Source organism: Grampus griseus (genome assembly GCF_964374135.1).
Source record: "Grampus griseus genome assembly, chromosome: 19".
Classification (NCBI taxonomy): domain Eukaryota; kingdom Metazoa; phylum Chordata; class Mammalia; order Artiodactyla; family Delphinidae; genus Grampus; species Grampus griseus.
In genome coordinates this window covers 15,383,048-15,407,735 of record NC_139013.1, presented here as the reverse complement: position 1 = coordinate 15,407,735, position 24,688 = coordinate 15,383,048, and the positions used below count along the sequence as shown (strand labels likewise).

Here is a 24,688-nt window from a genome sequence, read left to right as displayed (position 1 = left end):
GGCCTCCCCTCTACCCATCTTACCTCGGGTGTCTGGGGCTGGAGACCAAAGCTGAAACCGGGGAAACTGGAGTAATGGGGTGCCAGTGTCTGGGGAAGTGATGGGGGAGAAGAAGACAGAGAGAAGGGGACGAGGCCCGGACGCCGACGGGGGATGGGGGTGGAGAGGGAGGGGCGCTGACGGCGCATGCGCTGTCACCCCCAACCAGGCGCGGGGGCGGAGACACTGCGAGGCTGCTTGCATTGATGAAAAGGCTGGAGGCAGCGGTGGGAAGGGTATAGACACCAAGAACGGGGAGTAGAAGAAATGGCCACGAAGAAGGATGTGAGGCATGGAGACAGGAGAGAGATGAAGCAGGGACAAGGGCAAAAAGACAGGGATGGGAAAACGGGCACATGGATTTTTGTCCATCCCGCTGTGATAGCGCCTTTGCGAAGGCCTGCAAACCAGACCAGTTTGGGCAGGGGTCTCCATGTGTGGTAGTGGTGGGTGTTCTCTCTCTGACATATCAGACCTGACCTCTACTCCATGTCCACCCTAGACAAGGGATGTCTCAGAGGGATGATTTTGTGGAGACTCCTATAATCACTGTCATTGTCATTATCACATAGTGCGCACACAGCATTGACCCAGAGAAGTTAAGCCATTTACCCAAGGGCATACAGCAAACAGGTAATGGAGCTAAGACTTGAATCCCAGTGGCCTGGCTATAGAGCCTGGGCTTTTAATCACCGTGCTACATGGCTTTGGCAGTGCCTAGGGGATAGATCTGCCAATGGACTCCTCCCCCCAGAAAGACCTCCAGGAGCCAGCCCAGGGATGAGGCCTTCCCGGCCCCATCATCCTGGCTGGGCTGTCACACCTGACTGGCTGTGGCCTGCACTGTCCACAATCATCCCAGCCTGAACAGGGCTAGCTGACTTTGCCTTCCACCTCTCATCCTTCTAATGTACAGGCCCAGTAGCTCCATTAAGATATTTCCAGAATTTCATCCCTCACCCCAGTCCCAGGCCCTAATCCTGGTCCATCCTTCATCCTCTCCCACCTGGACTATGGCAGCTCCCCACAACACTCCAATATGCAGCCAGAGGGACCTATTAACACCTATCAGGGCTTCCCTGGTGGCGCAGTGGTTGAGAGTCCGCCTGCTGATGCAGGGGACACGGGTTCGTGCCCCGGTCCGGGAAGATCCCACATGCCGCGGAGCGGCTAGGCCCGTGAGCCATGGCCGCTGAGCCTGCGCGTCCGGAGCCTGTGCTCCGCAATGGGAGAGGCCACAACAGTGAGAGGCCCACGTACCGCAAAAAAAAAAAAAAAAAAAAAAAAAAAAACACCTATCACATCAGGACCTTCCTAAAGGCATCTGCTTGCTGCACCTCACTGCAGGTAACAGCCAATGTCTCAACCACAACCCACAAGTCCCTGTGGGAACTTCCCTGTCATCTCTCCAATCTCACCTCCTCTCACTCTCCCCCTCAGTCACTCCACTCTAACCACCCTGGCCTCCTTGTTCCTCCTCACCCCAGGACCTCTGCACTGGCATTCCTTCTGCCTGGAATGCTCTTTCCCCAGATACCTGGTTCCCTTACTCCTCTCTTTTAGGCTTTCGCTTATTGGTACCTTTCCAATGAGACCTTTTCTGCTCTATCTAACATTGCATCCCAACCCCACCCTCCTCACACACAAACACTCCCTTCCCTGCTTCAGTGTTCGCCATAGCAACACTGTCTTCCTCCGGCTTATACCTTAGATGGTAGGGTATGTGCAGAGGCTGTTCTTCTCCCTGGAACATCCAGTCCACGTGCCTTCCAGGCCAGCTCCTTCTCATCATCAGGTGTCTGCTCAAACATTGTCTCCTTAGAGAGTCCTCCCTCCCACCCAGCCCATTACATTTTCATTCAGTCTTTACGGCACTTACCACAACCTGAAATTATACTGTTTATTAATTTACTAGTTCATCTTCTGCTCAAGCAGAAAGTGAGCACCACGAGGACAGGACTTTTGTCAGCTGTGTTCACTGCTGTATCCCCAGCTTGGCACCAGCCTTGGCAAAGGGTACAAGGGGCTCTTCAGAACCAGGTACAACTCTCTCCAAACAAACAACCCTTGCTCTGCTCTGAGAATGTTTTACTGACCGCAAAGATTGAAGGTGGGGTTGGGACCTGGTTCCCAGGGTAATCACTGCTGACAGGGGTCTTGGGCCCAGGTCAGCCCTAAGGTTCAAGGGGTCCCTAGGAGGAGGTGGTGGGAGCCAGGGCCCTGAGGGAGGCACTGCTATGCCCCAGTCATGGGTCATGGGGCTGGGCCAAGCCCACGTTTGATGCGTCTCTCTTCCTCTGTCTTCTGTCATCTGTCCTGGTCCTTATGCACTGGGAGTCTGAGTGTCCAGGAGCTCAGGCTTGGCGTCCAGGGTGGGAGGTGCAGGACCTTGGGTGAGGACCACAGCTATGTCAGGCCCTCCACAGATGATGGTGAAGGCTTGGGACTCCTCAGGTCCAGGGAGCTGGGCCATCCCAGGCAAAGAAGTAGTAGAGATGGAGGACACAGGGGAATGAGGGGAGTGAGGGGAGGGAAGGAGGGAAGGAAAAAGTGGAGGCAGGGGGAGAAATGGTGAGGAACAGGGAGGTAGAGGTGGGAGGGGGGTGTCAGGAGACAGAGAGAGATATGGGCAAAGAGAGATGTGAGGAGAGAGATGTGAGAACCAGAGAGACATTCATGAGGGTATAAAGAGGTATGGGGAAACAGGGAGAGAGATGTGGGGGAAGAGAGACACAGAGAGACAGATATGGGGGGTGGGAGAAATGTAGGGGCAGGGAGACAGGGATATGGATATGGGGGATAAAGATGCAGATGAAGAGAGACATGGGAAGTGGGGAGATAGATGTGATGACAGAGACATGGGGGCAGAAAGACAAAGATGAATGTGGGAGAGAAGAGAGACATGGGAAGTGGGGAGATAGATGGGATGACAGAGACATAGGGGGCAGAAAGACAAAGATGAATGTGGGAGAGAAAGGAAGAGGTTGAGAGACAGGGATGGAATGGGGACAGGGGAGGCAGAGAGAGACACTGTCAGCCCAGGGGCCCTGGCAGGCTCCATGAAGAGCCGCAGGCCTGAGTCTGAGTTATGTCCTTGCCCCCACCCCCACCCCCTCGTATGTCCCTCTTGTGCTCCCGCATGGTTCAGGCCACAGTCTCAAACATGAAGCCTCCGGGGACAGCCACTGCAGCTCTAGCTGACTGCTACTATCTGGGGATGCGAACCCAGTGCTGCTAGATTTGCTGAGCCTTCAGGAAAGACCAGAAAATATTTTACAGCATTACTGAGGCCAAAAGAATAACATCTGTGAGTCAGGCCCAACCCACTGGCTGTCAGGTTGAGACACCTTAGCTACAGAGGTACCTCAGGGGCTTTCTGAAACCCCCTCCCACCTCCCTTGTCCAGGCAGGAACAAGGGCCCTGGGATCTCAAGCTTGACCCTGGGGTTTTAAGCAGGAAAAAGGCCTGGTCAAATTTTGATTTTTAAAGACATGGTCCCCTTGGGAATTCCTTGGTGGTGCAGTGGTTAGGACTCTGTGCTTCCACTGCAGGGGGCATGGATTCGATCCCTGGTCGGGGAACTAAGACCTCACAAGCCGCGTGGCGTGGCCAAATAAAAAAAGACATGATCCCCTCCACTCCCCACGCCAGAAAATACTCAGCAGTAAAACATAGGGGCAAAATGGCCTTAGATAGGGCCTGGGAGACTCTAGTATAGAGTTGCAAACTCAAGCTCTATAGGGGCCAGGCAGGGAGCTCTCCCACAGAGGAGCACAGGCCTCCTCTGGGACCAGACACCTGGGTTTGAATCCTGGCTCTGCAACTTACTGACTGCCTGGCTTTGGGCAAGTTACTGGACCACTCTGTGCTTCAGTTTTTTCATATGGAAAATGGGGACAAGAGCAGTTTCAATATCAAGGTCATAGTGAGTTTTCAATAAGTTATTTACTCTGTGTCTAGAAGAGAGTAAGGGCTGCTTAAATATTATAATATTATTAATAATATTAGCAGCCACTACTCAGCTCCCACCGATAGTTGCTTGGCATTGCCATACTGATTTTTTTCAAGCCAGAAATTTGGAAACACGGGTGAAATGTTCTGACTTTCAACTCTGGACTCTAGTTTAGCTGAAAGCACACCCACTGTGTGGGCCAGGCAGGGCACTCACCGCGCGCAGCCGGCCCCGGTGCGCCGGCGCCAGTAGGCTCTCCGCGCGCAGCTGCTTCGCCAGCTGTTCCAGAGCCCGCAGCCGCGCCTGGTGCCGCTCGTGGCGCCGCTGGAGCCTCCGCACCCGCCGCTGCAGCGCTCCCAGCGCCGCGCCCAGCCCGGGCCAGGGGTGCTGGGCCGACACTCCAGGGCGCGGCCCCGTGGGAACCGGCGGACGCGGCAGGGGAGTCAGGAACACGGTGGCTGGGACCTCGGGGCCCCCGGATGCTGGCCCCAACACCACAAGCTGTACGGGGCCAGGGGCCGGGACGGCTGGACCAGGGGACAGGGACGTGGCCTCCTGCGGAGTTGGAGGCACGACTGATTTCTCGGTGCTTCGGGAATTCGTCTGCCTCTGGAAGACAAGGCAAGGGATGGGGGATCGAGGACATCAGGGCCGGACTCCAAGGAAAATTCCTCAGGAGTGGAGGGCTGAGAGTCAGCCTGCAGGAGGGACCTCCCTCAGAGGGGAGGGCGGGGGATCAGACTCCAGCAATGGGACTCTCCTGAGCTCACCTTGGCGGGCGGCGCTCCGGAGAAGATGGAGGGCACAGCATCCGGCCGCAGGTAGCGCACGCCCCAGCGCCACTGGAAGCAAGAGGGGGCGAAGTGCTCGCTGCACAGGTGCTGGTGGCAGCTAGGCACCCAGTGCTCACACCCCATGTGCCTCAGCCAGGCCTGCAGCCGGGGACCATCCTTCAGGGGGAACCTGCCGGGGGGCGGGGTCAGCGAGATCAGGTCCAACCCCACCCCTCCATGAGGATACGCACACCCAGAGGTCCCTGAGCTCCAAACCTCTGCCTCCCCTGGGCCAGAATCTGGCCCTGCCTCCCAAACAGGCTCTCAACCTCCTACTCACATCCAGTTCTTCAGGCTCCACCTTTTAAACACCCAGCATCAGCCCACCTCTCCCACCTCCGCTGACCCTCGCATCCAGCCTCCAGCCTCCCCTGGCTGGGTTTTTGCAACAGTCTCCTTCCTGGTCTCTTTACCCACTGTCACTCTCCCTTCCCCTCCAGTCTGTTCCTCCATATGAATCTCGGGAGGCAGTTTACAGAATTGGACAAATCTAGAATGTGGGAGATCCCATATTCATGGGGGTAGGGGTGGGATTATAGATTAAAAGAGATTTAAGAAACATCAGTCCAAAGGCAGATGTGGACTTTGTCTGCAACAAGCCATTCTGTAAAAAGACATTTTAATACAATTGGGGGAAACTGAGCATGAATTGGGTATTAGATGATTGTAAGAAGTTAATTTTGCTAGGTGTGATAATTATATTGGTTTAACCTTCTAAATAGTCATCTGTTGGAAAAATATTCTGAAATATTTATGGATAAAAGACCTAATGTCTGGAATTTACTTTAAAATACTGCATTAAAGATGTACATGGGAGGAAGGTGGATGAAAAACATTAGCAAAATGTTGACAACTGGTGTAAATGAGTGATAGATGCACGAGGATTCATTTAAACAACTCTATTTTTTGTGTATGCTTGAAAACATGTTAAAAAGTTTTTAAACAACTTAACAACAACAAATAACCCGATTAAAAAATGGGCAAAGGACTTGAATAGACATTTCTCCAAAGAAGATACAAATGGCCAACCAGCATATGAAAAGATGCTCAACATCATTTATCATCAGGAAAATGCCAAATAAAACCACAAGATATCACCTCATAACCATTAGAATGACGACTATACAAAAACAAACAAACACAAAATAACAAGTGTTGGCAAGGACGAGCAGAAACTGGAACCCTGTGCACAGCTGGTGGGAATGTAAAATGGAGCAGCCTCTATGTACGGCTGTTCCTCAAAAAATTGAAAATAGAATTACCGTATGATCCAACAATCCCTCTTCTGGATACACACCCCCTAAAAATTGAAAGCAGAGTCTCGAAGAGATATGCGCATACTCATGTGCATAACAGCATTATTTACAATAGCCAAAAGTGGGAAGAAACCCAAGGGTCCATCAACAAATGGATTAGCAAAAGGCGGTATATACATACAATGAAATATTATTCAGCCTTAAAAAGGAAAGAAATTCTGACACATACTATAACATGGATGACTCTTGAGTACATTACGGTAAGTGAAATAAACCAGTCACAAAAAACCCAAATACTGTATGATTCCACTTATATGGGGTATCTAAAGTAGTCAAATTCAGAGAAACAGAAAGTAGAATGGTGGTTGCCAGGGGCTGGGGGGAGGGGAGGGAAATTGGGAGTTCTTGTTCAATGGGTATAGAGTTTCAGTTTGGCAAGATGGAGAAGTTCTGGAGGGACTTCCCTGGTGGTGCAGTGGTTAAGAATCTGCCTACCGACGCAGGGGACATGGGTTCGATCCCTGGTCCAGGAAGATCCCACATGCCACGGAGCAACTAAGCGCGTGCGCCACAGCTACTGAGCCTGCACTCTAGAGCCCACGAGCCACAACTACGAGCCTGTGTGCTACAACTACTGAAGTCCGTGTGCCTAGAGCCCGTGCTCTGCAACAAGAGAAGCTAGGGGAATCCTGCGCATGGCAATGAAGACCCAATGCAGCCAAAAATAAATAAATAAATATTTTTAAAAAAAAGAAAGAAAAAGTTCTGGAGATTGGTTGCTCAACAATGTGAACATGCTTAATACTACTGAATTTAAAGATGGTTAAGAGGGGAGATTTTATGTTATGTGTATTTTACCACAATTAAAAATTTTTTTAATTTTAAAGTTTTTTTTTTAATGAATTAAATAAAAGCTTTCCCAGTGGGAGTGGATAGGGATTATCTGATAAGGCACCCTCTACAGGCGCCCAACTACTTCTGTGTCCATAAGAAGTAGTGCCACCCGTTAACTGGTGCCACTGTCCCCAACGTCTCTTTTTGCCCTCTTTTATAGCAATTCACTTTCTATTTGGACCTTGGTTCAAGACTGTCCACAATAAAGACCTCATTTCCCAGCTTCATTTGCAGCTAGAGGTGGCCACATGATTAAGTTCTGGCCAGTTTGTTCTGTGGGAGCTGCCAGAAACTGTGAAACATTAAAGGTTTATTTTAAGCTGCTAAATGTTGGGATAGTTTGTTATGGAGCATTAGGTAACTAATACAGTCAGTCATCCACATCCCACCTTCACAATGTCTTCCATATCTGTGACTTTTTTTTTTTTTTTTTGCGGTACGTGGGCCTCTCACCGTTGTGGTCTCTCCCGCTGCGGAGCACAGGCTCCGGACGCGCAAGCTCAGCGGCCATGGCTCACGGGCCCAGCCACTCCGCGGCATGTGGTATCTTCCCGGACCAGGGCACGAACCCGTGTCCCCTGCATCGGCAGGAGGACTCTCAACCACTGCGCCACCAGGGAAGCCCTGTGACATTATTTACTTAATATTTTTCTTAAAATTGACCAACTTAAGTATTAAATGAAGATACCTAAAAGAGAAACTTTAAACCACAATTGAAAATGGAATACCAGTATCAATTCCATAAATAGGAGTTAACCATAAAAACACCTGATACCTTTACTTGCTGAGGGCTTTAAGGCCTGCTCTCTCTTCGTTAAAAAGGAAGAGTAAGGAGTGTTAGAGGGTGGGGGACAATCCCATCCATAGGAGACAGGACAAATAAACTCAGGCATATGCACACAAAGAATACCATGCAGCTCTAAAATAGGCTGAAGGCACTGTATGAACTGATATGCTATTGTCAGGCATACATTATGTGAAAAAAGCAAGGTTCCAAATAGAGTATATCAGCTTTTCGTAATTGTGGCAGCCTGAATAACGGTCCCCCAAAAGACATCCATGTCCTAATCCCCGGAGCCTGTGAATATTGCATTTCATGACAAAAGATGTGATTAAGTTAAGGATCTTGAGATGGGTAAAATTATCCTCTACATCATCCGGGTTGGCCCTAAAAGCAGTTGCAAGTATTCTTTTAAGAGGGAAGCAGAAGAACATATTACCACAGATAAAAGAGGAGACGCAATGTGATGACAGAAGCAGAGATTGGAGTGATGTGGCCAAAAGCCAAGGAATGCCTGCGGACACCAGAAACTGGAAGATGCAAGGAACAGATTTTCTCCTAGAGCCTCCTGGGGAATGCAGCCCTGCTGACACCTTGATTTTTGGCCCAGTAAAACCGATCTGGATTGTGAGAGAATAATTCCTATTGTTTTAAGCCACCAGGAGTTTGTAACAGCAGCCATAGGAAACTAACAAAGTAATAAAGGGGGAAACAAGAACATATGTTCAGATTTGCTTGCATTTACATAAAGAAACACTGGGAAAGACACATAAGAAAGTAAAGAGGCCACCAGTGGGTAGGAGGTGGATGGGATGGACAGAGGTTGTTGGTGGGGAGCAAAGGAAGGCTTCTCAGGCGAAAGGCAGACAGAGAGGGAAGTGGGGGATAGCTGGTGAATGAGGACAGAAGGGCTGACTCAGAGGAGAGCGTGGCATCCAAAGAGCAGAACCCCAGGGCACAGAGCCAGGAACTCTGGCCGATGCAGTTCCTTCACCCTCAAACTGAGATCCAAATGTTCTCACCAGCCTCCTTCTGCCTGGACACGAACATGAAATCCCTTGTACCAGCACTTCCCACCTACTCCTGGGCAGAGACTGCCAACTGATTACTCCACGTCCACTCTCTTCTTCTTCCTAACAAACTCCAACTTTTTTGAGGCCATAATGTGCCCTGTTAGACGACTGTCTCCCAGGTTCCTTTGCAGTAGGTGGGCCACGTAACTAAGTTCTGGCCATGTTGGGTGATACATCTAGGATGGTACCTTAAAAGTGAGAGGGTTATCAAATGGAATCAGAAGCAGCTCAAGGCGCAAAGGAGGAAAGTAATATCAGAAAACCTCTTCCTAATTTGGTCTTGGTTTTATTCTCTTTTGTTCCTCTAGATGGCAACATTTATGATAGGAAATGTCCCTCTCTAAAATTCTACCTTAAGTGCACAGCCAGTGTCCTCCTTTTTTTATAGAATATTTTAGTCTTGTTGGCCATTCTATCTACAGCACTGCTAAGAGTTCTTCTTTTCTTCCTTACTAACATAACTCAGGATGTCTTCAGGGTGGTTAACTGCCCATCAAAAGACTACATTTCCCAGGCTCCTTTGCAGTTTTTTGGAGGGGTGACCAATGATGAAGAACCTACCCTTGGGTGGGATTTCTGAGGCTTTGTAAAGGGGACCAGCTCAGTTTAGAGTTGTGTCTCTTTTGCTCTTCATCCCTTCTCTTTTCTCCCTACCAGAAATGGTTGGGCATGATGGCTGAGGTACTTGGCAGCCACTGGATGGATATGAAAGATGGGACCCTCATCCCTGATGACTGTGGAACTGCCACACCAGTGCTCATCTGCCAACCTCTATACTTGCTTCATGTGAGAGAAAAATAAACCTTGCGGTAGACTGTATTATTGTTCAAGACATTTGCTGCCCTTCCCCACACGAAGATACACATTTCCACTCTACTGACCTGACGCTTGCCATAGACTTGCTGTGGCCAAAGAAGTAAAAGTGATATGGGCCACTTCTAAGTATGCAATTTACCAGGAGCCACTGGGTGATTCTCCCCACTTTCTCTTTTCCCCCCTCCCACAAGACCACCAATACTCCAGGTAGGGGAGGCTCCTTCAGCCTGAATCCCCAATTAAGATACAGTAGAGAAGGGCCACAAATGGCCGACAAAGGACATTAGTGTGAGTGAGGAATAAACCTTTGCTGTGGTAAGCCACTGAGATTCTGTGAATTTGTTACTGTAGCATAACCTAACCACGCTGATTCCTACAGACCCCGTAATTTGGTAAATCCACTATTATTTCAGGACTTTGTTACTGCCAGACAGATGCAATTCCTACCTGTGAGACACCTCCCCCTGCCATGAGAGATGACTGTCACTTGTTCCTGAAAGGGCCTAAATCACAACTAATGAATGTTTCCTTTGGCACCCAGGCAGGAATTCTGAGTTACTTCCTAGCAGCCACTTCCCTCAGTGTTTCACCTTGTTCCTTCCTAGCATCCATGCCCTCTCTTGAATCTCCTTTGGAGGCTGCTCCTCACCAAACTCTTAGCTAAATGGCTTCTTCAAGAGTGACTCAGGGATGGACCTTGAGGTGGGAATGGGTCAGCCTGTGTGAGGAACAGCCTGGCAGCCACTGGTGGGATTTAAACAACACGGGCATGAACTGATTTTTATACGGTCACCTGGCTGCCATGCACAGTTCTCACTGTTCTCCTTATTATTATGTGTGAAGCACTTAGAACACTTACCTGGCATACAGTAAGTGCTCTTTAACCAAGTTATTATTGTCATCGCTGTAAGGGAAGCAAGTGTAGAAGTAGGGAGACCAGCAAGCATCTATCACAGTGTCTCATTATGAAATGATGGGGACTTCCCTGGCGGTCCAACGGGTAAGACTCCGCGCTCCCAATGCAGGGGGCCCGGGTTCGACCCCTGGTCAGGGAACTAGATCCCACATGCATGCCACAATTAGGAAGTCCACATGCTGCAACTAAGAAGTCCGCGTGCCACAACTAAAGATCCCACATGCCACAACTAAATATCCCGCATGCTGCAACTAAGACCCAGCACAGCCAAAATAAATAAATAAAGAAAGAAATATTAAAAAAGAAAGAAAGAAAGAAAGAAATGATGGCAGCCTGGGCTATGCTGTGACAGCAGAGGCGATAAGAAGTGGTCAGACTAGGAATGTGGTGGGTTTTCTTTCCTTATTTCCTAATCCTTATTTCCTAATAGTTTAGTGAGGATTCTGCCATTTGCATTTATAACTGTATTGCCAAGGAGTTAGGGCTTTTGTTGTGATTGCTGCAGGATGGGACTGTTTTGGAGGGTAGAGTCAAAGGATGGATTAATGGACTAGATTGGGGGCAGTGGTGCTGAAGAAGAGAAAGGATCAACTTGTGTCCTCAGTTCTCAATGAGTGACCCCGCACCTATCCATGAGCTCTGTCAGGGCAGGAACAAGATCTGTCAGGGTCCTTTGTGTCCAGCAGGAGCTTACTTACTACAGGAGACACTCGGAGTTGCTGACTTAATAAACGATGTCAGAGTGATATATATTAAAAAGCAAGTCTGGACATACTGGTTTAGGTCCAAAAACTCCTCTGCCCTCCTCCCCTGAACCAGGGTCCCTCAAGGGATAGCTGGGACATGGCATTCTGAGTTTCCTAAGGAGCCCACCTGAAATGCATTCATCGAATTCATCCAACAAATATTTACTGAGCACCCACTACATGCCAGGCACTGTTCTAGGTGGTGGGGACACAACAGGGAATAAGACAGAAAAACATCCCTGCCTTCATGGAGCTGACATTCTAGTGGAGGAGCCAATAAATGAATATATCAAATATGTGGTATGCCAGAAAGTGGTAAATGTTAAAGGGAAAAATAAAGCAGGAGGCGAATAGGGAGAATATGTATGTACGGGAGAGGGTTATCATTTTACAGAGTGGTGGTCATAAAGGGAAGATCTTTCCAGGCAGAGGGAACAGCACAGGCTGTTCAGAACAGGGAAAGGCCCTGGGGCAACACTGTGCCTGGCATGCTAGAGGAACATCGAATAAGCCAGTGACACTGGAGCGGAGTTAAGTAAGGGGCAGGAGGGAGGAGATGAGGTCAGACAGAGAGTGGGGACCCAGCTCCTGTAGGGCTTTGTAGACCTGTTCTCTGCCTGCTCCAGCCTCACCTTCTTGTCTTTACAGAGTCAGGTGGGAGCTGGGGAGGGGATCTGAGCCCTGAACAGACTGTGGGAGCAGGTTGACAAATGGAGAGGCTACTAAAATAGTGCAGTCATGCAGTCGGGAGGTGACACTGGCCAACACCAGGGTGGGGGCAAGGAAGGGGGTTAGAAGTGGTAAATTCTTGATAGACTTTGAAGGGCGAGCCAACAGGATTTGCTAATGGACTGGATGAGGAAATGTGTCCTGGCCAACTTAGACTAAGGCCACCAGGGACAAACATGTAGTCTAGGGAAGTCACGTTTATTTACCACAGCAATAAGGGAACTGTACACCAGAGATACTGTGGGGAGTTTCATCAAACAGAGGAAAATAATTATTATTTGGGTTTGGTGAATAGGTGAAATTTAGGTGAAATGTAAGTGAAACAGTGTTTGGATAGGCTCAAAGCAAAGCAGAACTGTGTGTAAAGGGATCAATATCAGACCTGGATTACAAAGTGGACCCAGGGTCCGTCTCCTTGGAAGCAATAAAGTTTGGATAGATGAGGAATACTGTGTCCAGAAACCCCTTACCTGAAGCTCTGCACCTGGACTGTAAATCAAGGTTGCTTCTCTGTGTCAAAGTGACTCAACTTCTCCAAACCTTAAGTAAGATGTTTCATTCTTACTGATGTAATTTCAAACAGCAGTTTGTGATGGCCTACGATTTTAGAGAACAAAGCTTCCTAGTAAGAAAGCAGCAGTCACTCAAAAGAAGGGGAGTTTTGGGCTTCCCTGGTGGCGCAGTGGTTGAGAGTCCCCCTGCCGATGCAGGGGACACGGGTTCGTGCCCCGGTCCGGGAGGATCCCACATGCTGCGGAGCGGCTGGGCCCGTGAGCCATGGCCGCTGAGCCTGCGCGTCCGGAGCCTGTGCTCCGCAACGGGAGCGGCCACAACAGTGAGAGGCCCGCGTACCGCAAAAAAAAAAAAAAAGAAGGGGAGTTTTGTCACTTTACATCTGCAACACGTCCCTGAGAAAAATACAGAAAATTTTTTTTCCTATTAACTCTTCAGCTAGCTTTTCCCGTGTCTGTCATTCCAGCCAAATAAATGAGAGCAGGTTTTTCGTTATTGGGTTTTTTTTGTTTTACAGTTCAAGCTAATTTTTACTTTCTCAAGTGTGAGAAAAGAGAAGAAGTAAAGGTGACTCTAAGGGTTTCTAGCCTGAAAGACGGTAAGGATGGAAAGCTATTAACTAGGATAATAAAGGATATGGGAGGTTTTAGGAGAGACAAAATCAGGAGCTTGGTTTCGGATGTTTTGAGTTTGAGATGCCTCAAATCCGTGGGGATGGCGAGTGGGCAACTGTAGGCTCTTTCTGAGCCTGGACCAACCTCACTTCTGTCTTCACGGCCCTCCCATTCCTCCGCTCGCCCCGTTCACTACCTGCAGTTAATCGTCTACCCCTGCTGTTTCACACATCTGCACCTTTACATGTGCGGTGTCTACTGTTAGTGAAACACTGGGAACACGGTCTCTTCAACCTGCTAACCCTGCTTCCAGACACCGGCAAGATGGACTAGGTCCCCCGCCCTGCTGCATTTACCCTCGGGCCCGCCCCCACAGGGCCCCGCCTCCCTGCAAGGCCCGCCCCTCGCTTGTGCTCACTTGTAGAAGCTCACCGGGCGGTTGTCCGCGCCCAGTTGGCCCGCATTGTTGGAGCAGTTCGGAGCCCGGCAGTACTTGGGCATGGCTGTCCAACCCAACTGGCTTTTGCTCGGTCTGAAGTCGCACTTTGGTCCTCGCCGGGCGCCGCAGAACCCCGCCCCGCCCGCACGCTTGCAGCATGCCTGACGTAAGGGGCCTCGTCACGTGCCTGCGTACTGCGCGCCAGGCCGTGTTACCACAGCTACGCCCTCGTCACGTGGCAAATGGAGACAAGCGAGAATGTCTGCGCAAAGCCGGCTCTTAGCCACCCGGACCTCATCACATGATGGGGGAGAGGTGGCGTCAAGGCGTTTCTGAGTCTGCGCCAACTCTTCAGTCTTTTTCGGCTCCACCCTACGCTTACATCCGGGCGACTGCCACTGCGCGGATAGTCGCCCTTGGGTGAGGGTGGGGGGGCAGCAAAAAGCGAGGCGAGGAGGCTTTGGCATTAGCTTCGTAAAAGTTAAAACCTGATATTTATTGAAAGATGAAAACACAGACGGGATTTAAAAAAAACTCCACAACGCTCGATCAAGTATCAAGCTGAGGAGCCGTGGCTCCACCCTGCCAGACCCTCCGCTCCGACTCTTAGCTCTCATTGGTCAAAAGCGCCGCCTGGCAACCCTGAGATTGGCCAGACCGGCAGCCGGCCGCGTCCAATGGGCGGCGGCGCCGGCTTTCCCGCGGCCGTTCGCTGTTCGGTGGCAGTTGAGGAGTGTAACGGTCGCCGGGCTCCGGAGTGACGATGGCGGCCTTGGGGCCCGGAGGCTACGCGCGGAACGATGCAGTCGAGAAGTTGCCATCCATCATGGCGGGAGTTCCGGCGCGGAGGGCCCAGTCCTCCCCGCCCCCCGTTCTACCGCTCTGCCTCCGGCGGCGGACGAGACTCTCGGCGGCGCCCGAGGACACGGTGCAGAACCGGGTGAGGAGCTGCTTGCCTTGCCCATCTCAGTTCCAGGTTCCCCTGGGTCTCCCTTGGTCCCGCCCTTAGATCTTTGGCCCCGCCTCTCAGCCCCCGGTTGGTACCCCCTCTAGTTGCTCTCTGACCCGACTAGTCCTCTAAACCCCGCCCCCTTTGCCAAGGCTCATCCCACTGCCCTGTCTCCTCCTCTCTCGGGTAGTGCCCGTCGTTCCTACTCCCACTTCTCAAACCCTGGCCACACCCTTAGCCCTTGGAGCGTTGCCGGGGTTCCTCCCTGGCCTTGTACCCTGGAGCGCATTTTAGTTTTGCTAATCACCTCCTAGTTCTGTTTATCCCTTTAGTTACCTTTAGACGTATCTCTGGGCCACTTTTGTATCCTTCCACTTTTGTTGACCTCACCCCCCTCTTGGTCTTTAGGGTCCCTACCAGGGTTCAGTCCCGAGTCCTACTTGTTCCAACTCTTCCTCAGCTCTAGCCTGCCTTCCTTCATCCGCTGCCTTCTCTTTCCTTCTCCTTTACCAAGGTGGGATTCTTAGTCCATATTGCCACCCTAAATTATGGACAGGATGTGAGTAATATTTGTAAAATCTCAGCAGCACTGCCGGAGTTAGGGAGACGGCGTGTGGAACAGTTCCTTAAATCCTGAGACACAGAAACAAAGATTTTAGAGTAGGTAGAAGAAATTCCAGTAGCACAGCAGCAATTTAAAAAATCGTTTTCCAACTCCCTGAGCTGCAAAGTCTGTTTTTATAAAATGGAGATAACGATAACCATGGTGTTGCAGGGAGATGCGACAAGATTGTGAATATGACCTACTTGGCACAAAGTCCAGGTAGAGGGTCAGTACTTGGTAGCTGCTGTGGATCTTGTTCCTCCTCCGTGGCTTTCTGCTACACTCTGATTATATCACCCACTCCTGGGTGCAAGGCGCTAGGCAAGCGGCCTCTGCCCACTTCTCTCGCCATACTTCCCTTGGCTTCCCTCTCATGAAGGTTCAGTCACACTGGCCTGCTTTCTGTTTTCCTGAGGCTCCAATCTCTTTTCCGCCTCTTAGCCTTTGTGTTTGGTGAGTCCTCTCTCTGGGCTTTTTGCTGCAGTCGACCTGGCTGGCTCCTATCCCTCGAGTCTCAGCCTGAATATCCCTACCCTGAAAGGCCTTCTTGAACCCCAGCCTAAAGCAGACCCCCACCTAAGTCTCTCACCCAGAACCCTGTACTTCATAGCCCTTATGTTGTATGTTCCTGAAAGTGCCTTGTGGGCTCTAACGTGTATAAAGGAGAGGAATAACAATAGTAATTTCAGAGATGCAGTATAACAAGGTGGTTAAGAGCACCGCCTCTGAACCCAGACTGCCTGGGCTTTAACCTTAGTTCTGTTCTTCCTTTCCTGATCTTTTCTGTGCCTCAGTTTCCTCATCTGTAAAATGAGGATAATAATATAAGTGTTCCCTTATAGGGTACTGGTGAAGATTAAGTAAGCTCACATATCTTAAGTAAGCTCACATATCTTAAGTACTTAGAACAACAGCTGGCACACTGTAAGTACTCTCTTGGTGTTAGTTACTGCTGTGATTGTGTATTCAATATTTTGGGTGATTGATGTCATTTATTTTTCTTGTTTGGTGGTGTAGGGGTCCATCCAGCTTGCGAAAGACCTAGTCTAAAAATTACCAGCTATGCTAATGCCCAGTAATGCTGATTAACAGATTAAAAAAACGTGACTGCCATTGCCTGGTTGCCTGGGTTAGTCCTGGCACTGCTCCTTCCAGATGGATTACCCTCATGGGCCTCTGTTTCCTCATCTGTAAGGTGGAGATGATGATGATGATAGTGACCACATCACAGGGTTGTTGTGAGCATTAAATAAGTTAATACAGTATTTAAACAGTGCCTGTCTCCTGGTTAGATGCTCAATAAATATTAGTTATTACTATCTTATATTTGCCTTTCATTTCTGAGGCCCACCACCTTGCTTGAGAATGTTTTACTTTATAATAATTAGAAACTAGTCTCTTCAGAATATGAAAATACCACAGTTTGTTAGTTCATCCTCTAAATTGTTTAATCAGCCATGATGGGGACTGGCTTATTTGACTTATCTTGCTTAGAGAATTTTAAAATTTTAAATGCGACTGTTCAAGTTCACTTGTTTCTTTACTCGTTGAACCTCTAGACTGTGAATTTATTGACAGTGTCCACTTTTGTTCACTGCTGTAAGCAAAGTGCTGCACAAAGTGCTGGCTTTGAAGCCAGAGACTACCTGGGTTTGTATCCCAACCTTGCCACTCCACGGGGGTGGGACCTTGGGCCTCTGTCCTCATCTGTAAAATAGTGGTGATAATAGCACCTTCTTTGCAGTGTTGTGGGCTGTCAAGTCTTTCATTCATATAAAATACTTAGAGTCTTATTCACCTTCTCAGTGAGGCCTTCTCCCCTTCCTCTGTACTCTCAATCTCCTTCCTTGCTTAATTTTTCTCTAATGCTCCCATCGTCACCTGACATCTGTTTTACATATTTGTTCTGTTCATTTTCGATGTCCACCATCCCATCACCCCCAGAATGGGAGCTCCAGGAGGACAGGGATTTTTTTTGTCTATCTTCCTCACCATCCTGTGCCCTTCACCTAGCACTGTATTTATCAAAGCAGCATTTGAGGAGGACAAGCTTTAGTTGCTGGTAGATGACTCTAGACGCTCAGTGAATGTGTTGGAGTGACAGGGATTGAATGGGTGGCTGAGGTGACTGTGCCACGTGGGGCCTGCTGGGGCAGCTGCTTCTAATTTGGGCCTTTTCCCTGCAGGTATCACTTGAGAAGGTGCTTGGCATCACAGCCCAGAACAGCAATGGCCTAACCTGTGACCCCAGCACAGGCCACGTGGCCTACCTGGCAGGGTGAGTGAGTGGGTGGGCCTCGGCCTCTGATCACCGATCCTGAGTTCAGAGCCTGAAGTCTTCAGTGAATCTCTCTGGGCCTCGCCTTTTCCGTCTGTAGAATGTATAATGCTGCCTACCTCTGAGGGCTGTGGGAAGGATTCCATGGGCCCTTCTGTGTATAGAACAGTACCTGGCATGCGTGAGTGCTAAGAAAGCCTTATTGTGACTGCAGGCGGGAGGTGGCAGTGATTCTGGGAAAGGTAGGTGGTTAAGATCCAAGCCATGGTTGGTGTCAGCCATCTGGATTTGTGTCCCAGCTCCACCGTGTGTGCCCTTCTCCAAGCCTCTGCTTCTGTAAAACAGAACTAGTGGTACCCTCCCCTTGGGTAGTTAGTTGAGAGGACTGAAGGACATTTGCAACTGTTTATTCCACAAATACTGGTCTAACCTGGCACTCTTCTAGGCACCGAAGGGACCCCTCACCCCCACAGGGCAGGGCAGAGCAGGGCCATAGTAATTCCTGATGAACAGTATCTGTTACTGAGTCTCTGGGAAGCAGCCAGAATAGAGGACAGGGTTGGGCTCTTGAATCTGACAGGTGTGGATTCACTTACCCACCCTGTCCCCAACCTGCTGGGGAGTCTTGGGTAAAGGACTTCCCTCTCTGTAAAGGGCTTCAGTTTCATCATCTATGAAAAGCGACAAAGATTCCTGACCTCATCTGGCAGTTGTGAGGATTTAAAGAGATTGTGCACAGTATGTCTTTATTAGCCCAGAACCTAACAGTTACCACAGAGGAAGTGTTGGCTTCTATTTAAGATTATATTGATATTAATAATAATGTTGGGACTTCCCTGGTGGCGCAGTGGTTAAGAATCCGCCTGCAAATGCAGGGGACACGGGTTCAATCCCTGGTCCGGGAAGATCCCACATGCCGCGGAGCAACTAGGCCCATGTGCCACAGCTATTGAGCCTGTGCTCTAAAGCACACGAGCCACAACTACTGAGCCTGCGTGCCACAACTACTGAAGCCCGTGCGCCTAGAGCCCGCACTCCGCAGCAAGAGAAGCCACTGCAATGAGAAGCCCATGCACCACAATGAAGAGTAGCCCCCGCTCGCTGCAACTAGAGAAAGCCTGCATGCAGCAACGAAGACCCAACACAGCCAAAAATAAATAAATAAATAAATGTGTAAAATAATAACAATAATAATAATGTTAAGTGCCCAGAATCCTCAGCATAGATAATGGGGGAGAAGGAGACTGAGGAGAGAAGCATCGGTTCAGAAAGAGCCTTGTTTATATGTGGGCTCTTGTGTTGGGAATAGAATCATCCCTGGACCCCAATACTCCCCTTAGTTTGGGCACATTTTCCTCTTTCTCCCCAGCTGTGTGGTGGTGATTTTGAACCCCAAGGAGAACAAGCAGCAGCACATTTTTAATACAGCCAGGTAAGCTGGGACCTGGGCATGGGGTAGGGGTGGGACCAGGGTCCTGGCACATCCCTCCTTCCCCACACTGCCTGGAAGTGCTTGTGGGTGGGTGACTCATTCATTAACCTGGTGGTTCAGTGACATTCACCAAGGGTCTGCTCAGTGCTAGGTACTGTTCCAGGTGCTGGGGACATGGAAGTTAACAGAAGAGATGAGAATCTGCTCTCGTAGAGCTGACAGCTTGGGTGGTGGGGGGAGGGACAGACTAAACTAGTTCGCAATTCCTAGCCGACCATGAGACCATGACTGTTGCTATGGAGGAAATGACGAGGATGTGTTAAGGCAGGTTTGCAGGCAAAGGACTCTCGTCAGAGTCTTATCAGAGCCTCCCTGAGGCTGAGAGCTGAAGAAAGTGAGGGGGTGACCCATGTGAAGGTGTGGGGAGAGCATTCCAGGCAGAGGGGACAGCAAGAGCAAAGGACCTGCAGTGGTTAAGAATCTCAGGATGTTTGAGGAGCAGTCAGGGTTCCATGGGTGAGGGGGAGGTGGGGCTGGAACCAGCAGAAGCCACATCACAGGGGCCTTGGGAGGGGTTGGCTCTCATGCTGATTGCAAAGAAAAGCCACGAGAGGGCATTTGCAGGCAAAGGATATACTTCACGCACCCCAGCCCTCCAGTACACTCTATCTCCCTTCCTTGCTTTACTTTTTTCCACAAAATGCACTCCTTTTTGATATGCTGTCTGATTTCCTCAGCGATGGTATTTACTGTCTCTTTTCACAGTGTGAGCTCTCTGACGGCAGGGACTTTCTCTTAGTTAATTTCTGTGTCCCTATACCTTGGGTCAGTGTCTAGCACATTGATAACACTTATCGTTTCCTGAGTGAATGAGTGTGATTTGGGTTTTAGAAAGATCTCTCCAGCTGCCAGTTTATTGAGGAAGGCCCTTGGCTTTGAGCAGGCCCAGGATGATGCCCGGGTCTGCCTTGGGGCTGATTGAACACTGTATCCTCCTGGGGCTTTGGTCCCAACCGGGTTGTGACCTTTGGGAGGCACCTCACTGCAACTTTTTATTCCACAAATACTGCACAAATAGCTCAAGCTTAGCTCCTTTGGCTGGGCTCTCCAGGTGGACGGATAAGTTGTGGGTTTTCTTCTTCCCTTACGATCCCTAAGGCAAGGTCCCTAAGATACGGTTTGGTAGATACAGATTCCCTCTCAGAAGGGGCTTCTTGGACCCTTGACTCTGACTGTGGGTTCTGTCACTGGTGGTGAGGGCAGAGATGGGTTCCAATCCAGACTTAAGTGTTTATTCACTATGTGATCTCAGGTGAAATACTTCTTGTCAATAATCACAAACTAGGGGCCCACAGACTTGTCTGACAGTATGTTTTAAATATTGGACTTACTTGACAACGTTTAAAGTTTTCTACACAAAAATTCAGATGCCCTCTCGTTTTAGAAATGTGAGAGATTCAGATCTCTGGGGCCCACATTCTCCTATGGCAGGGATGGGCTGGAGCTTGGTGGCATTTGTCAGAATGCCCCTTGCCCAATTCTTCTCATCCTCCCTGTTGCCTCCCTGAGTCCTGTAGGCGGTAGAGTAGGTAACCTTGATCCGAAGCAGATAGCATAGAAGTATCCACTCTCAGTCACAGATGGGTCTGTCTTAGGAGGCAGTGTGGCCAGAGTAGAGGTGTTCATTGTGGCTGCATTTCAGAGTCACCTGATCCCAGGCTTCACCCCCAGAGAAGGCTGAATAAGTTAGTCTGGAGTAAGACCTAAGCACTGCCAATTTTTAAACTTTTTATATTGAAATAATTTCAGACCTACAAGAATAGTACAAAGAGCACCTGTACACCTTTCACCCATATTTCCCAAATGCTAACATTTTACCACATTTGCTTTATCATTCTCTGTCTATGGGAATTCCCTGGCAGTCCAGTGGTTAGGACTCCGTCCTTTCACTGCCGAGGGCCCAGGTTCAATCTCTGGTTGGGAACTAAGATCTCGCAAGCTGCACTGTGCGCCCCCCACCCCCAAAAAAAGTATCATTCTCTGATTCTTTGTCTATATACATAGTAATTTTTTTCTGAACCATCTGAAAGTAAGTTGCATACCTGATACCCCTGTACCTCTAAATACTTAAGTGTGAATTTACTGCAAAAAAAAAGTATGACCTTTCAAAACCACAAAGATTGAGCAAAGTCAGGAAATTAAAGTTGGTACATCACTACCATCTGCTCCTCATTCAGCCTTCACCATTTGTCCCAAGAATGTCCTTTACAGCAAAAAGGATTCTGTCCAGCATCACGCATTGCCTTCAGTTGTCTCTTCAGTCTCCTTCAATCTAAAGAGGTTTCCTCCATCTTTTCTCGACTTTCATGACCTTGACACCTTTGAGGATTGCAGGCCGGGTGTTGTGTAGAATGTCCCAGCGTTTGGGTTTGTGTGCTGTTTCCTCATAGGTAGAGTTGGGTTCTGCAGGACCACCTCCGAAGGAATGCTGCGTTCTGCTCAGTGCGTTCTGTCAGGAGGTGCGTGATGTCGTTCTCTCCTGTGGCTCGTGGTGATCACCTTGAGCCCTTGGTTAAGGTGGTGTCTGCCGGGCTTCTCCACTGGGAAGCCTCCCTTTTCCCCTTTGTGATTAGTGAGTATCTTGAGGGGAGCTTCTCTGAAACTATGCAGATACTACCCTGTTCCTTACCAAACTTTTACTCACTAGTTTTAGCATGGCTTTGATATTTTTCAAAAGCTCCGTGGGGAATTCTCATCTGCCCTGTCTGGTTAGGTAACCTTGGCACGACTTCCTTGTGTTGAGGTCTCCTCATCTCAAAACTGGCTAGGAAGGGTCTTGACTGCATGGAGTGTGTGTGAGGAATCAGAGTAGCGCAGGCCCGTTTGGCAGAGGGCCAGGCGCAGGCTCAGGCGTGCAGTAGGCTAGGGGCAGCTGCAGACGGCAGACCTGCCCTCTTCCCCACCCCCAACAGGCATGGCTTAAAACACAAGGGTGTGCTCTTCCTGCACAGACAAAACCAGGAAGTGGGCACTTAGGGGGCTGGTGTCTCTGCCAGCATCAGGGGCCCCACTCCTTCTGTCTTTCTGTTCACCATGCTTATTGGGAGGCTTAAGATCACCTCCTGGCCCAAGGTGAAATTCTGGTTGTCATGTGGGAGCAAGTGGGGAGCAGGGCAAAGAGTTCCCTTTGAGAAGCTTTTCTGGAAGTCCCACACAACACTTCAGCTTACCTCTCATTGGCCAGACTGCGTCATGTAACTGTGCCTGTGTGGCTGCAGGAGAGGTGAGGAGATGTACTCCAGCTGGGGCCGTTGCCATCCCCATGAAAACTGGGCTTCCCTTCGTGAGGAAAGAGAGACGAGTGGATATTGGATGGGCAGCACACCTTGGCTGCTACCTTAAGGAGCAGTGGAAGCTGCAGAGGGTTGAGTTGATGAAGATAAATATTCTATGAGATTTTCAGTGACTCACTTAGAGGCCTCAACTTAGTTATCTGCACAGCAGTTTACTCATTCGAGGTGGACAATTACTAGACTGCTAAGGAACAGAGGTAAAAGCAGGATTAAAAGAGAGAGGAGAGAAAAAACAACACAGTCTGGGAACAGTGAAACTTGCTGCCACAAAACATGCAAACTAGACTGATCATTCAGGGTTCTTGCAGGCTAACTGGGAGTGTCAAAGAGAAATGTGTTGGTTGTTTACGGGTTTTCCAGGACACCTTCAGCGTTTAGCAGTGGAGCACAGGCTGCAGGCTGTCTCAGTGTGATGTCTGCCAGGATCCTCCATCAGTACCACCTGCATAGTTAGGCCAGATCTGTACCATTTCCTGCATCTACATTTCTCAGGGTTACAGGGTACATGGGGTCTTAGGGAGCCCACACTGTCAGAGGGAGAGGGAAGGAGGGTTTCCATACAGCATCCACCCCGTCAGGGTTTGGGGTTTTGGGGAGGAAGGGCCCTTTGCTTTTACAAAACCCCATTTCCCTGTGCCGCTGCCCCCACTTCTTCCAGCAGGAAGGAATGCACTGGGTGCTATGCTGGGCAAGGACATAGCACTCGCTCTCTGGGAGCTGCAGGCGCTCACCTCTCCCGGCCTCTTGGGAGTGAGGAGTGGGCCGAGTGCTGTGAGCACAGCCAGGCTGGAGTCTGGCTGCCCACCCTCAGTGGAATCAGTAATCAACCCCTTTCCTTGCCTCCAGGAAGTCTCTGAGTGCCCTGGCCTTCTCCCCTGATGGAAAGTACATAGTGACAGGGGAGGTGAGTCGTGATCATGACTGAGTGGGTGGGGAGGGGCCTTGGGGCCATTCCTTCTACCCCCAGGAGGCCTGAGGAATCCCTGGAATAGCTCCTTCCTGGGCTAGAAAAGCCCTGTGACAGATGGGGGAGGTGGCTTTCGGGCGCACTCTGGAGCAATGCCAACTTCAGCCCCTCAAGCCCCTCAAGCCCCACCTGGGTGCAGAACCCGGCAGCAGTAAATGGCCCCATCTTCCCCAGAACGGGCACAGGCCTGCTGTGCGCATCTGGGACGTGGAAGAGAAGAGTCAGGTGGCGGAGATGCTGGGCCACAAGTACGGTGTGGCCTGTGTGGCCTTCTCCCCCAGTATGAAGCACATTGTGTCCATGGGCTACCAGCACGACATGGTACTCAACGTCTGGGACTGGAAGGTAAGAGCTGACTGGTAGGTGTGTGACAGGCAGCCAGCTGCCAGAACACCCTGAGTCTTGGGCATTGGGAGAACTAAATAAGGTAACTTGGTAAAGTGTTTAACCAGCAAATATTTATTGAGCATCTACTACATGCCAATGCCGGTTCTAGGCACCTGTTGCAGGGCATGTGACAAGTTGTCAACCCAGGGAACATATAATTCTTTTTATATTGACCAGCTGTGACCTTGAGCAAGGGACCTAACCTCTCTGTGAGTCTGTTTCCTCATCTGTAAAATGGGTATAATAGTATCTGCTTTGTTGAGTTGTGAGAATTCAGTGAGTTGATATGTGCTGGAAGGCTGGACTTTGGAACAGCTTGGGGAGGACTTGAAGTCGGCAGAAGTGGGTATCAAGTCCTGCCTCTGTTCATGACCTGCTGTGTGACCTTGAGCATGTGACAGCCCCCTCTGAGCATGACAGGGTGGTGGGGAGATGCACTTCCCTTGTAGGACTGCTGAGGGGATTCCACGAGTTATCCTGTGAAGGGCTCAGCAGGGCCCAGAGTAAGAGCCCAATATCCGGCAGCATGGGTCGTGTTGTCCTTACCTTCCAGCTGTGGCTGTCCTCAACACCATGTATGGGCTGCAGGGCTTGGCCTCTTGAGGAGAGCTCTGGAACTTACTCTCACGTGGGAACCTTTCCAGGCCTCAGTCTCCTCTGTGTTGGGAATGATAAGAGTGTCACACGTAGGTTTCCCCAAAAAGGAGGGCCCAAGAAAAACAGACTTGGAGCAGGGGAGGGTGGAAAGACGCAGGGCTGAGGGCAAAGGCTCAAAGAGTCTGATGAGGTGGGTGCTGGCATGAACTTCTCTGCACCGATTCTTCCAGAAAGACATCGTGGTGGCCTCCAACAAGGTATCATGCAGGGTCATCGCCCTCTCCTTCTCCGAGGACAGCAGCTATTTTGTCACTGTTGGGAATCGGCATGTGAGGTTCTGGTTCTTGGAAGTCTCCACTGAAGCAAAGGTGAGTTGCTGTCCCTGCCACCTCATCCGGGCCCAGGGGAGGAACTGTCAGGGGCAGTAGGGACTCCTGGTTCTACCTGAGATTCAGGGGCAGTGGTCTCAGAGGCTGTCTAGCCTCTCAGGGGTCTGCCTTCTGCTTCTGGGCCTGCTCT

General features: G+C 50.0%; 2 protein-coding genes across 2 annotated transcripts in view; one reads left to right on the top strand and one right to left on the bottom strand.

Annotated features, from left to right (window-relative positions):
* Positions 1 to 1,959: 1,959 nt before the first annotated feature.
* On the bottom strand, positions 1,960 to 13,730 carry THAP8 (THAP domain containing 8). Its single transcript, XM_082677955.1, has 4 exons — positions 13,582 to 13,730; positions 4,763 to 4,955; positions 4,209 to 4,601; positions 1,960 to 2,503 (listed from the first exon to the last, which is right to left on the bottom strand). The coding sequence occupies exons 1-4, from the start codon at positions 13,662 to 13,664 to the stop codon at positions 2,363 to 2,365; spliced, it is 810 nt and encodes a 269-aa protein (XP_082534081.1). The 5' UTR covers positions 13,665 to 13,730; the 3' UTR covers positions 1,960 to 2,362.
* A 635-nt stretch (positions 13,731 to 14,365) lies between these two features.
* WDR62 (WD repeat domain 62) overlaps positions 14,366 to 24,688 on the top strand; it is a gene marked incomplete at both ends in the record, with an annotated part of 45,476 nt that continues 35,153 nt past the window's right edge. Inside the window, 6 exons of the mRNA XM_082677754.1 lie at positions 14,366 to 14,542; positions 17,342 to 17,433; positions 18,803 to 18,865; positions 23,065 to 23,122; positions 23,360 to 23,530; positions 24,400 to 24,537. Of these exons, the coding sequence (XP_082533880.1) occupies positions 14,366 to 14,542; positions 17,342 to 17,433; positions 18,803 to 18,865; positions 23,065 to 23,122; positions 23,360 to 23,530; positions 24,400 to 24,537 (699 nt within the window). The remainder of the gene's footprint in view (positions 14,543 to 17,341; positions 17,434 to 18,802; positions 18,866 to 23,064; positions 23,123 to 23,359; positions 23,531 to 24,399; positions 24,538 to 24,688) is intronic.

What these genes read in the sequence shown, in the direction of transcription:
- THAP8 (XM_082677955.1), bottom strand. Translation starts at nt 13,664, where the DNA reads ATGCCCAAGTACTGCCGGGCTCCGAACTGCTCCAACAATGCGGGCCAA. An exon ending in CGCCCGGTGAGCTTCTACAA is followed by an intron (nt 4,956 to 13,581) that starts GTGAGCACAAGC and finishes GCCCCCCGGCAG; the next exon opens with GTTCCCCCTGAAGGATGGTC. An exon ending in ACCGGGGCCGGCTGCGCGCG is followed by an intron (nt 2,504 to 4,208) that starts GTGAGTGCCCTG and finishes GGGATGGCCCAG; the next exon opens with CTCCCTGGACCTGAGGAGTC.